The sequence below is a fragment of the Chiloscyllium plagiosum genome, chromosome 9, assembly GCF_004010195.1.
Source record: "Chiloscyllium plagiosum isolate BGI_BamShark_2017 chromosome 9, ASM401019v2, whole genome shotgun sequence".
In the NCBI taxonomy this organism is placed as follows: Eukaryota; Metazoa; Chordata; class Chondrichthyes; order Orectolobiformes; family Hemiscylliidae; genus Chiloscyllium; species Chiloscyllium plagiosum.
This window is the reverse complement of record NC_057718.1, coordinates 26,764,401-26,776,763: the sequence shown is the minus strand read 5'-3', so window position 1 is coordinate 26,776,763 and position 12,363 is coordinate 26,764,401. Positions and strand designations below refer to the sequence as shown.

The 12,363-nt window shown below is 39.1% G+C and overlaps 1 protein-coding gene across 7 annotated transcripts in view; it reads left to right on the top strand.

Annotated features, from left to right (window-relative positions):
- The window catches only part of LOC122552711 (CAP-Gly domain-containing linker protein 4-like), a 265,059-nt gene that overhangs the window by 106,055 nt on the left and 146,641 nt on the right, over nt 1-12,363 (top strand). For all 7 annotated transcript variants that reach the window (XM_043695603.1, XM_043695604.1, XM_043695605.1 and 4 more), the window contains one exon: nt 2,254-2,490. In XM_043695603.1, the coding sequence (XP_043551538.1) occupies nt 2,254-2,490 (237 nt within the window). The remainder of the gene's footprint in view (nt 1-2,253; nt 2,491-12,363) is intronic.

Here is a 12,363-nt window from a genome sequence, read left to right as displayed (position 1 = left end):
AGGAAACCCACGCAGACACGGGGAGAATGTGCAAACTCCACACAGTCAGTCCCCTGAGTCGGGAATTAAACCCGTGTCTCTGGCGCTGTATTTAGTGCCTTCTTGAATGAGCTTTCTTTGTTCTGATTGATGTCAAGCAAGGGTCACCTATGATTCAGCATCTATTTCACCTCTGCAATAATGGCTGGAAATCATGTCATTGTGCTAATGTCAAGGATCATTATAGAATCTACGTTCCCTAATTTTTCTGTTCTTCTGTGCAGACCTCCAAGGTCCACGTGCAGCTGCAACTTTTGAAACTTCCTCAAGTCAATTATATTGGTCCGTTAATTAGCTTGCCTAGACCCTCAGAATATTCATAAAACCTAGAGGGAAGGTTGCTAGTAATCCAGAGGCTGAAACTAATCGTCTGATGACATGGTCTTGAATTCCGCTGTGGCATCTGGTGTAACTTAAATTTAGTTAACAAAATCTAGAATGTAAACTTGTCTCAGTAGCAGTGACCATCACAACTGTCTTTTATTTTTGTAAACACCTATCTGGTTGCCCAGTATCCTTTAAGGAAGGAAATCTGCTATCCTTACCTGATCTGGCCTACATGTCACTCCAGACCCATAGAAATGTGATTGTCTCTTAACTACCCTCTGAGGTCAGTTAAAGGCCAGTTGGAGATGGGCAATACATGTAGACTTCCAGTAAAGACCACTTTCACAAAATAATGAAAATAAAATAAAATGAGGACCTCCTAAAAGTTTCTGCTTTCCTCCCTGAGTCTCCTGCCACGTTTGAGCTCTGCGTAAGCAGTTGCTTCAGGGATCTGGTTTCTGACACACAAGTGACATCTCCCTCTCCCTAAAGGAGCAATAGTGATTCCTGTGCTGCCTTATGATTTGGAGATTTGGGCAGCCTACAGCAGGAATTTCAAGTCATAGAATGGAATGTCTTATCATCTTGTTTTTAGTACACCAAAGAAATACCTTTCACAGTTATGCAGTAGACTGTTCTTTATGTGAGCATTCAGTCCTTCCAGAATCCTCCAACTTCATTTCAATTAATAACAAATTTATTTATTTTTTTCCTCAATGAGCTACTATTCTCATTACAGCCATAGTGACTTTTGACGTCTAGCTCTCTCTTTCCAGATCTTGGCAGACCAATTTGTCTGTGATGCTCGGTGATGTTTTGGGGGAACCTGTAACTCGATAGCACAATGGCTTCCTCTATACCCTTCTTATCTCAAAGCCCATCATTATGACCACATAAATTCTCATGGGCCTTGCATTCAGCTGAACAGTTGTCCTTGAGGGCCCGACTATCTTTCATCTTGAAACTAAATGGCCAGTTTAAATCACAACTGTTTAAAATCTAACATTATCAACATTTTTCTGGATCTTGGAGATTCATAGTATGTCCAGCACATCATTACTGCCTTTACCATTGTCTGCAAGTGTGAATACCTTGCCATCTTTTTCCACAGTTAAACAATGCAGGCTTTCCTTTAATTCTTGCAGCCCCATTGCCCTGTTGTCAGGCAGATTTCAGGTCATATGATCCCCTTCATTTTCCCTTAAATTTAAAGACACTGACTGAAACTTTTTAAACATGTTAACCTTGAGCAGAATATTGTGCCTTTCCATGCATTTGATGGATGTATAGGGCACTTATTTAGACAGGAGGGTTGTGAGTAAGGACACCCCCTTCCTACTATCACTCACTCTGGCCTTGAACCCAGGCCTTGAGTGTTCATAGTATTGGTAACAGCCATTGCCTTCCCAGTGTTTCTTCTGTGTACAGAGAAGTTGCTGGTCTTTGGCTGTTAGCTCACAGCAATGGGACTTCCATCCCTGGGAAATAACCTGTCACTAACTTGTTAAGCACTTTATTGGCACAAGTTATTCCAGACTTTCCTGAAGATTGACACTGTGGGATTCTGGACAAATGTGAACAAGATATTCATTTAGGGCTGCTTCAACAACCCTAACCAATTAAATTATCAAACAAATTTTTATCTTCAAGTAATTAGTATGATGAATCTGTTTTTAAAAAAACTACTAATTGTTGTATGTACATGACCATCCACAGATGGAATATCATTAGGAATTTTGCACCACGTACTAGTTTTGTATTTGAAAAAAGTAGTAACTGAGCAGTGGATTACACATATACTGAATTTTGCTTTCAGTGACTAAAATGATTTCAAATAAATATTTTTGCATGATAATTATTGATAATCACCTTTTTCTTCCTGAACAGAATGATAAAGGACAGATGCCTGTTGATATTGTTCCTGACCCCTTGGATATGCCGCTCGAAATGGCAGAGGCAGCAGCAGTTGCCAAAGAACTGAAACAGATGCTCTTGGATGCATTACCACTGACATGCAACATGTCAAAAGCCATGTTGACAAACTATGATCACATCTCAGGCAAGGCACTACTGATGTCGCTGGGCCTAAAGCTGGGAGAGAGAGTGATGATTGCAGGGCAAAAGGTAAATAATGAATAAGTATGAGGACAGATTAATGCATTCATGGAACCATTGTGCTTGCAGTAGCAAAAGTAGTTTTTGCTGCTATATGTGTGCTTTTGTATAACATTTGTCAATGTACTGCAATCTGTAAGGTTTTTCTGTCATATTAATCTTGTTTGTCAGTCTGTGTTTGTCTGTCTGTGAACCTGATAACCACTGTAATATCAGTACCTGAATAAAGGTATGAAGTCAATAGATATAAAAATCAGGCATGGACTTTGGACAATATTGTTAAAAGAATTAAGCAATTTGTATCCTAAAATGCGAATTAAAATGCAAGACTTGAGACTATCATAGTATCCAAATTCTAATAATAAATAAAAAATTGTGATCAAAACAAAGCTTTCTGTAGCAAAATGTTTTATTCCAGCTAGTAGCTTTTTATCACAACTCTTACAATATTATATCATTTCTCCATAATCATTGTTGCAGTTCTTTGATTTCAAAATGTTCAAAAACGATCTAATATATAATAATATCCTTGGTTTTCACTTGACAATGAATAGTCAGTTTGGTGTATATTACTATATTGTATATGTGTTCACTTGGTCCCTGGATGCAGTTATTGAGAAGGTACTATTATCATGCACAATTACGTGCATGTTCTCAACTTGCTTTTAGCAGTTAAGATACACTCTGGTCTTGTTCTCCCTATTCTATAGCATCTAATACTTCTTCAGTTACCTCCTCTTCTATCTTTCCCATTTTATTTTCACTACAAGTGTCTTATTGATGAGATCTACCGTCTGCTCCATTGATCCCATTCCAAATAAACTGCTGACTACTAAACTTCCATTTTGGACCTCCATATAAGCTGAAATAGTTTATTATTTATTCTCCTGTGATAGTTCCCCAGTCTTTCAAAATGGCTGTCATTATGGAACATAGAACAATACAGCGCAGAACAGGCCCTTCGGTCCTCGATGTTGCGCTGACCTGTGAACTATTCTCAGCTCGTCCCCCTAAACTGTCCCAAAATCATCCATGTGCTTATCTAAGGATTGTTTAAATCTCCCTAATGTGGTTGAGTTGACTACATTAGCAGGTAGGGCATTCTATGCCCTTACCACTCTCTGCGTAAAGAACCTCCTCTGACATCTGTCTTAAATCTATCACCCCTCAATTTGTAGTTATGCCCTCTCGTACAGCTGACATCATCATCCTGGGAAAAAGTCTTTCACTGTCTACCTAATCCTCTGATTATCTTGTATGTCTCTATCAAGTCCCCCCTTAGCCTTCTTTCAAATGAGAACAGACCCAAGTGTCTCAGCCTTTCCTCATAAGACCTTCCCTCCAGACCAGGCAACATCCTGGTAAATCTCCTCTGCACTTTTTCTATTCTTCCACATCCTTCCTGTAATGGGGCAACCAGAACTGTACAAAATATTCCAAGTGTGGCCGCACCAGCATTTTGTATAGATGCAGCATGATATTGCGGTTCCGGAACTCAATCCCTCTATCAATGAAACCTAACACACCGTATGCCTTCTTAACAGCACTATCCACCTGGGTGGCAACTTTCAGAGATCTATGCACAGGGATTCCAAGATCCCTCTGCACATCCACACTACCAAGAATCTTTCCATAGACCCAGTCATCTGCCTTCCTGTTATTCTTCCCAAAGTGCATCACCTCACATTTAGCTGCATTGAACTCCATTTGCCACCTCTCAGCCCAATTCTGCAGTTTATCCAAGTCCCCCTGCAACCTGTAACATTCTTCCAAACTGTCCACTACTCCACCGACTTTAATGTCATCTGCTAATTTACTAATCCATCCACCTATGCCTGCGTCTAAGTCATTTATAAAAATGACAAACAGCAGTGGTCCCAAAACAGATCCTTGTCGCACACCACTAGTAACTGGACTCCAAACTGAATATTTTCCGTCAACCACCACTCGCTGCCTTCTTTCAGAAAGCCAGTTTCTAATCCAAACTGCTAAATCACCCACAATTCCATGCCTCTGCATTTTCTCCATCAGCCTACCATGTGGAACCTTATCAAAGGCTTTACTGAAGTCCATGTACACCACATCAACTGCCCTACCCTCATCCACATGCTTGGTCACCTTCTCAAAAAAACTCAATGAGGTTTGTGAAACACGACCTGCCCTTGACAAACCATGTCGACTATCTGAAATCAAATTGTTGCTTGCTAGATGATTATAAATCTTATCTCTTATAATCCTTTCCAAAACCTTTCCTACAATAGAAGTAAGGCTCACTGGTCTATAATTACTTGGGTCATCTCTGCTGCCCTTCTTGAACAGGGCACAACATTTGCAATCCTCCAGTCCTCAGGTACTCAAAGCCAAAGTCCCTGCTATCTCCTCCCTAGCTTCCCAGAGAATCCTCGGATAAATCCCATCCAGCCCAGGGGACTTGTATACTTTCACTCGTCCTAGAATTGATAACACCTGTGCGTAACTAACCTCGATCCTTTAAAAAAACCTGAATCTTTATCCCTCCGGCCATATGAACTGCCTGACAGTTGTGAACTTTCTTTTTCTCTCCAATTCCAAGTCTGAGCTTGTATTTTATGCGCTTCCTTCTTTGTATCTTCCTAACACATTTCTGTTCCTGCCACAGTACCAAAATACTGGAACCAAATCACAATTTACATTTGCCTGACAGAACACAATAATTTAACCCTTTACTGCTCCATCACTCAACAACCTCTGTCATAGTTGATCTAATCATTGTGCTCCAGCACCTCTAATCCATTACCTTTATTTAGTGGAAGCAAAATTGACAGAAGTAATCGGGCGGCATGGTGGCTCAGTGGTTAGCACTGCTGCCTCACAGGGACCCGGGTTTTATTCTAACCTTGGGCGACTGTGCAAACTCAAAATAGACATTCTCCCTGGGATTCCTCCAAGTGCTCAGGTTCCCTCCTACAATCCAAAGACGTGCAGGTTAGGTGAACTGGCCAATCTAAGTTGCCCATAGTGTTCAGGGATATATAGGTTATGTGCATTAGTCAAGGGTAAATGTAGAATAATAGGGTAGGGGAATGAGTCTGGTTGGGTTGCTCTTCGGAGGGGCATTGTGGACTTGTTGGATCAAATGGCCTGTTTCCACAATGTAGGGATTCTATAGATTCCAGATCTAACTAAAATACTGTTGATCAGGAAATCAGAAATCACAGAATAAGCTGCAGGATCTCAGCAGTTGTGGCAGCATCTGTGGAGAGAGAAACAGAAGCATACTGAAGAAGAGCCATACTGGACTTGAAGCGTTAACTCTGTTTTTCTCTTTTCACAGATGTTGCTAGAATTGCTGAGATTTTCCAGCACATTCTGCATTTGTGCATAATTTAGTTGGTCTATCTTTAATTAGTTACATTTTTACCTACTTGTTTGTAATCAGAGCATCTCCATCAGTGGATTCTCTTTCTTTTACTGTGTCTTTCATTTAAAACCTTGAAGTTCTTACTTTGGCCTCCTCCACTATGCTGCTTGATATTTTATGCACAGGATCATTTTCCACATGTGTACTCATGACGTACACTTCTATGCCTTATCAACTCTCGATTCCTTGTCTGCTAATGTTATAGAATTATGTAACATGCAGTCTTAAGTAAGCCAGTTTTCTCTATTTTAACAGCCAGTCTGAAGTTAATCAGATGGTTCCAAACTGGAGTTCCATACAAACCTGAGCTCTATTTTCAACCCTGTATCATAAAGCTCGCCAATTTTATTTCCATACCATTATCTGTCTTTAGTGCATATCAGCCCAACAACCTTTGAACCTCCCATCTATTCCTTTGTCAAGATTAAACTTATCTATACCAATGACCTCATTGCTTGCCTCTCATCCTTCAATCTCCAGAAGTTACAATTCATTCAAACTTATGCTGCCCATATCCAATATCTCACCAAATCCTACTCATATCAACTTTATTTTAGCTGACCTACATTTTATTCTGGCTTTCAGAGCCTCAAGTTTAAAATGGTCATTCTGTGTTTAAATCCTTTGATAGCCTTGCACCTCCCTGTATAAAATCCCCAGCCCAAATATCCCATTAAACCTGCCACTCCTCTGAATCCAGTCTCTACCACATTCCCTTTCATTTCTTGATCATGCCTTCAACCATAATTAAACTTAGAACAAAGTCTGAGAAGGTGCTGGTGAGCTGCCTACTTGAACCACTTATTGAATCTGCCACGTTTTTTAAAAACTGCTTCAAACTTAACTCTTTGACTTAAATTTTGATCATCCTTCCTAATGTATTCTTCTTTAACACGTTATCATTCTTATCCACTGAAGCACACTGAAGCTTTTGTTTGCTAAATGTGCTATGTAGACGCAAGTTGTTTTTGTTATTTATGATTGTTGCTTTAAATAATATGCTCTGAAAATAATTAGGGGTCCAGTAGTATACATGACCAGGAGGTTTGTGAAATCATTATGGCCATGTATTACTATTTGGATGGAAAAACTTGCATGTCTCACACAGGTTTGTATAGACTTCTCCAAACAAGGTAGAAGCTTCAATTTGTTTAAAAGCAAAAGATTCCTTTAACAGAAAGTGCAGTTGATTTTAAATGCGGTTCATTTTTTAAAAAAGTAGTCGTCTCATTGCAATCACATTTCAGTCATGTGGAGAAATCACAAACAGATTTGTATCTGTAATTTGTTACTGTCAGAGGTGAAAGAGGAAGTGTGACTTAAAATTCATTATGTTTTTAAGGGTTGACTGCCTACAGTTTAATAAAAAATCTAGTTCACTAATGTCCTTTGGAAGGAAATCTGCCACCCATGCCTGGTCTGGCCTATATGTAACATTAGCCATATTAGAAATGTGTTTGAAATAGCCTCGAGAGCAAATCAGTTGATGGGCAACAAATGTTAGCCTTCCTAATGTGTTCATAAGTATAAAAGAAACTGAAGTGAGTAAGCTGGGCAATTCCTTCAGAGATTCCACAAGATCCCCAAATACAACTTCTAGCTATGCTCGCAAATTGTCTGTCTGACCATTAGATAATCAGTGAAAAGTAAAAATATTTGGAACTTCAGAAGGTAAAGAATAAATTTCGTGCTTAACATCTATCCTTCCTATATTTGAAGACCATTCACAAAGTTTGGTATACAGTTCCACGAATATTGGCTGCTCTTGGATCTTGAATCAAAGTAGTTACTGTCCACACATTTATTGAGAAATGATGATGTTGTGGTAATTCCACCATACTAGTGGTCTCGAGCTGCATGTTAGTACTTGGGTGGTGTTGGTTCAAATCTTGTTAGAGTAGTTGGTGGAATTTAAGTTCAATTAATTAAAAATCATCTGGAATTGAATACTAGTCTCACTAATGATGACCATGAAAATATCTCTAATGTTTTCTTGAGAAAAAAACTCTGCTAAATTAACCAGTCTGATTACGTGTGTTTCCACACCCACAGCAATGTGGTTGACTCTTAAAGGCTTTAAGAAATGGTTCGTCTACTCATTTCAAGGGTTCGTGGGATGGGCAACATATACCGTCCTAGCCAGTGACCCTCACATCTCATGAACAAATAAATAGAAAAGATAGGGCATATTTTCCATGGCCAGTACTTTGCAAGTATAGATAGGAGTTATATATGGGGATCCTGCAGACTCCCCATCATATTGCACACCAAATTGAATTTTCCTCTAGGCGGTTCCATTGGAACCCCCTGAAAGTCTCTAAAAAATCAGAGGCTCTGGACGGTTCTGATGAAATTAAGCAAAATAGTTACTCAGGAAAAATTAAATACATATGAAACTCGGCCCAATGTTCACATGCCCAGTGTTTTTACTTTTGGAAAATGCTCACATTTTGATAAGATATCAAAACTTTATTTTTCTTTTCTTCATGTAAGAGATTTTCAGTTTGGTTCACATGGGCAGTGTTAAGAACTTGTCAACTTACTATTCCTTAATATCCTAGCCAATTTCTGTCAACCCATTTCAGTTTCTTTATGCTTGTATTGGGTGTGGGCCCACTGATAAAGCCAGCATTTGTTTCCCATCAATTGATTTGCTCTCAGCTATTTCAACCACATTGATAATGGTGCTGGTGTAGCATATCAGCCAGACCAGGGATGGATGGCAAATTTTGTTCTCAAGGATGTAAATGAAGCAGATTAATTTTTTAAAAAATGGCATCAAGGTCGTTAGAGACGTGGTGAACTGAAGGGCCTGTTTTTGCGTACTGTTGCATGTAACAGTAGGCAGTCAGTAGATTTTTAATTCCAGTCCAAAGATGTACAGGTTTGGTGAACTGGCCATGCTAAATTGCCCATAGTGTACAGGGATGTGTAGGCTAGGTGTATTAGTTAGGGGAAATGTAGAGTAATAGGGTAGGGGAATGGGTCTGTGTGGGATACTGTTCAGAGGGTCAGCATGGACTTGTTAGGCCAAATGGCCTGTTTCCACACTGTAGGGATTCTAAAAAAAATGTAATTGAGTTCACATTCCACCATCTGCCATAGTGGGTTTTGAACCCTTGTCTGCAGAAGATTATATTGTTGACTTGAGATTTTTATGATCCACAGGAATAACAGATAGCCAGAGGCTACAGTTTTGATTATGCAGGTTGATGTACAAGTCTGCCAGGATGCACAGATACATGCAGCATGAAACAGGCCATTCAGCCCAACTCATCCATGCTGACTAAGTTTCCTAAATTGTACCAGTCCCATTTACCTATGTTTGGCCCATATCCCTCTGATCCTTTCTTATTCATGTCCATGCCCAAATGTCTTTTAAATGTTGTAATTTTACCCCCTCTACCTGTCCATCTGGCATCTCGTTCCATATATGCATTAAAGCTGCCCCTCAAGACCCTTGTAAATCTTTCCCCTTTCACCTTAAACCGATGCCCTCTGGTTTTGGACTTTCCTACCCTTGGGAAAAGACAAATAACTATACTCCTTATCTATGCCTCCCATGATTTTATAAACCTTTATGTTGTTCAAAGTGAGAACGAGCTCATACATGAAAAGAGCATGGTGGTAATGGAGACAGTTCGGGCCTCTTTTCAAGGATAATGTGTAGAGCCCTCGAAACAAACTGTTGGGAAATGGACATGTAGAGGGATTATGCATACATGGTGAAGTGGGGGTAGCAAGGGGAAATTGTGGAAACGACGTAAAACATCACAAGAATCTTTCTTAACCTTTCTCAACTATTACAATGCGCTCAAAGACAGGTCCTTTCTTTAAGTGAATTAGATTACTTACAGTGTGGAAACAGGCCCTTCGGCCCAAGAAGTCCACACCGACCCGCCGAAGCGCAACCCACCCATACCCTTACATTTACCCCTTACCTAACACTACGGGCAATTTAGCATGGCCAATTCACCTGACCTGCACATCTTTGGACTGTGGGAGGAAACAGGAGCACCCAGAGGAAACCCACGCAGACACAGGGAGAACGTGCAAACTCCACACAGTCAGTCGCCTGAGGTGGGAATTGAACCCGGGTCTCTGGCGCCGTGAGGCAGCAGTGCTAACCACTGTGCCGTCCACTATTTCAAGTTATTTCAAGCATGCTACCAACTAATATTAGAGAACATTTAAAGGGACACTTCCACAATAGGCACAGCAATGTTAACTTTATGAAATCTTGTTTGTTTAAATTCTGGCAAATTTAAATGTGCTTGTGGTGTCAAATCTCAAGAATCCTCAATTTGATATGATCCCCTGAGAGACTGATTACTTTTAAAACATTAGTTGAAATTTCCAGTTATTGGAAGGACCATACACCAAGATTTCAAGATTTAAGATTTTCACAGTATAAAATTAAAAGCAGCTTTTACTAAACACTTTTCGTAAACAATTAAAATCTAGACTCCACAAATGCCCCCATTTAACTTCTAAAAATGACAAAATAAATCCTCCCAAGGTTATAATTTACTCTAAGAACTAGTCCAAAACTGTTCTTAATTTTTGATGATTTACTTCCCATTTCCTTTTCCAGCTGGATAATTTCTAATTCCTGAACTGCCTTTTACAGTGTGAGATATCCTATAGACCTTGACTCTTGCCAACCTCATTCCAATTCTCACAAGCTCAATCTCTTTCATCTGAGTACAATTTTGTACAATTTCAAGGCTTCAACCTCTACCTCTCTGGTCTCCCTGTATCTCAGATTCTTGCAGACTGATCCATCCCTCTCCCTCCCTCTCTTCGTCCCTCAAAAGATTCAAGGAGATCTTAACAAAAACATTGTAACTGGATTTTGCAATAGTTTGCTATGGATTTTTCTTTTCTCATTGCCCATCTCCAAGACCCATGAATCACATGGGTATTTAGCCCAGATAGAAATGCTAATTAACTAATCTTTCAAATTCGAACTCCATTTTATCTTAAAATTAAATAAAGTTTAAAGTGCAACTATTTACAAAACCTGATTCTTAACACCTCAATAAAAATAAAACACTGAATTCACCGGAGATCTAAATTATAAAAAGAAAATGGTAGAGAAGTTCTGAGGAAGGGTCACTGGACCTGAAACGTTTACTCTGATTTCTGTTTACAGATAGAAATTGCTGGAAAAGTCTGGTACTGTTTGTTCTTAGTAGAGAAATTCAACAGGTCTGGCAGTATCTGAGAGAAAACAGATTTAGTGTTGAGTCCAATATGATTCTTCTTCAGAACTGTAGAACTTCAAAATGTTAGCGCTGACTCAATGCCAGATGCTGCCTAACCTCCAGAGTTTCTCCGCCACCTTCTGTTTTTATTCATATTACCTCCCTGGGAGATGTGGGGGCTAACAGTCTACCAGAGTCATCATAGATGCTCTTACGATTGTCTGCAGATGTGAACATTTTTTACTGTCTTTCCAGTAGATCATTCTGGGCTCCATAACAACAAAGCCACTTAAGCTTGTTGTCAAACAGCAGGATTTGGGACAGGTCACATGACCACTTCACAACTGTTTTATCTTATTCTGACTGTCCCAAACATAACAAACTTGTAAACTTCATATTTATAATAATCAAATTTTTAGGAAGTTTCTGAAACCAGGGAGAAAAGTATCAAGATGGTGTAGGTTATGTAAATAAGAATTCTAGAGGGCAGGGCATAATATCTTGTAGCTGTGGAGCAAAAGGTACAGGAGGTGAACTGTAAGCTCAATTTGTATGAATGAGGGTGTAATAGTAACTAATCGCAGATATGAATTGCTGAAATAGGGAGGGACAAGACTTAATAGATTTTTAGGAGTGCAGAAAAGTGGAAAATGTTATGCGCTGCAGAGTAATGGATTTGTTTAATTTTATAAATTCTGGTTATGAATGGTTGATGAGAGTAATATGACTGCTGAACCATTGTTTCACTGCCACATTACATTTTTGATGGTTTGGTGAGCTGAGAAAAGTTTGTGCTTACATGTCCGAATTGTAATACTACTAAATGATTGTCTATGATGCTGGTTAGACTTTTCCCTGCCTGACAAATCTGGCAGTTATCTTAATAAAGATAAAAATAAAATTAAGCTGCAGATACTGGAGATCTAAAATAACAGAAAGTGTTGCAGAAACTGAGCAGGGTCATATGTATACCTGTATAAATGTCTGGCTAGTCCCTTCATTTAGGCAAAACTAATCAAAATTTGAAAGAAATCTCAAATTATCTGTCTTAAATGTTGATTTTTGCTAGCTCTTAATGTTCATTGTACCATTGTCCCTGCACATGGAACCTCAACACTAAAGTTATTGAATTTGCACTTTTTGAATTAAGATAATTCTTTCATCAAGAAAGCCAACTAAACCAATGTGTTATGTGAGTTTGTACCTTTAGTATCTATAAGGTTAGTTCTGTCTCCATTCTGTTTCCTAACTATATTTAAAAAACATCAAGTTTAT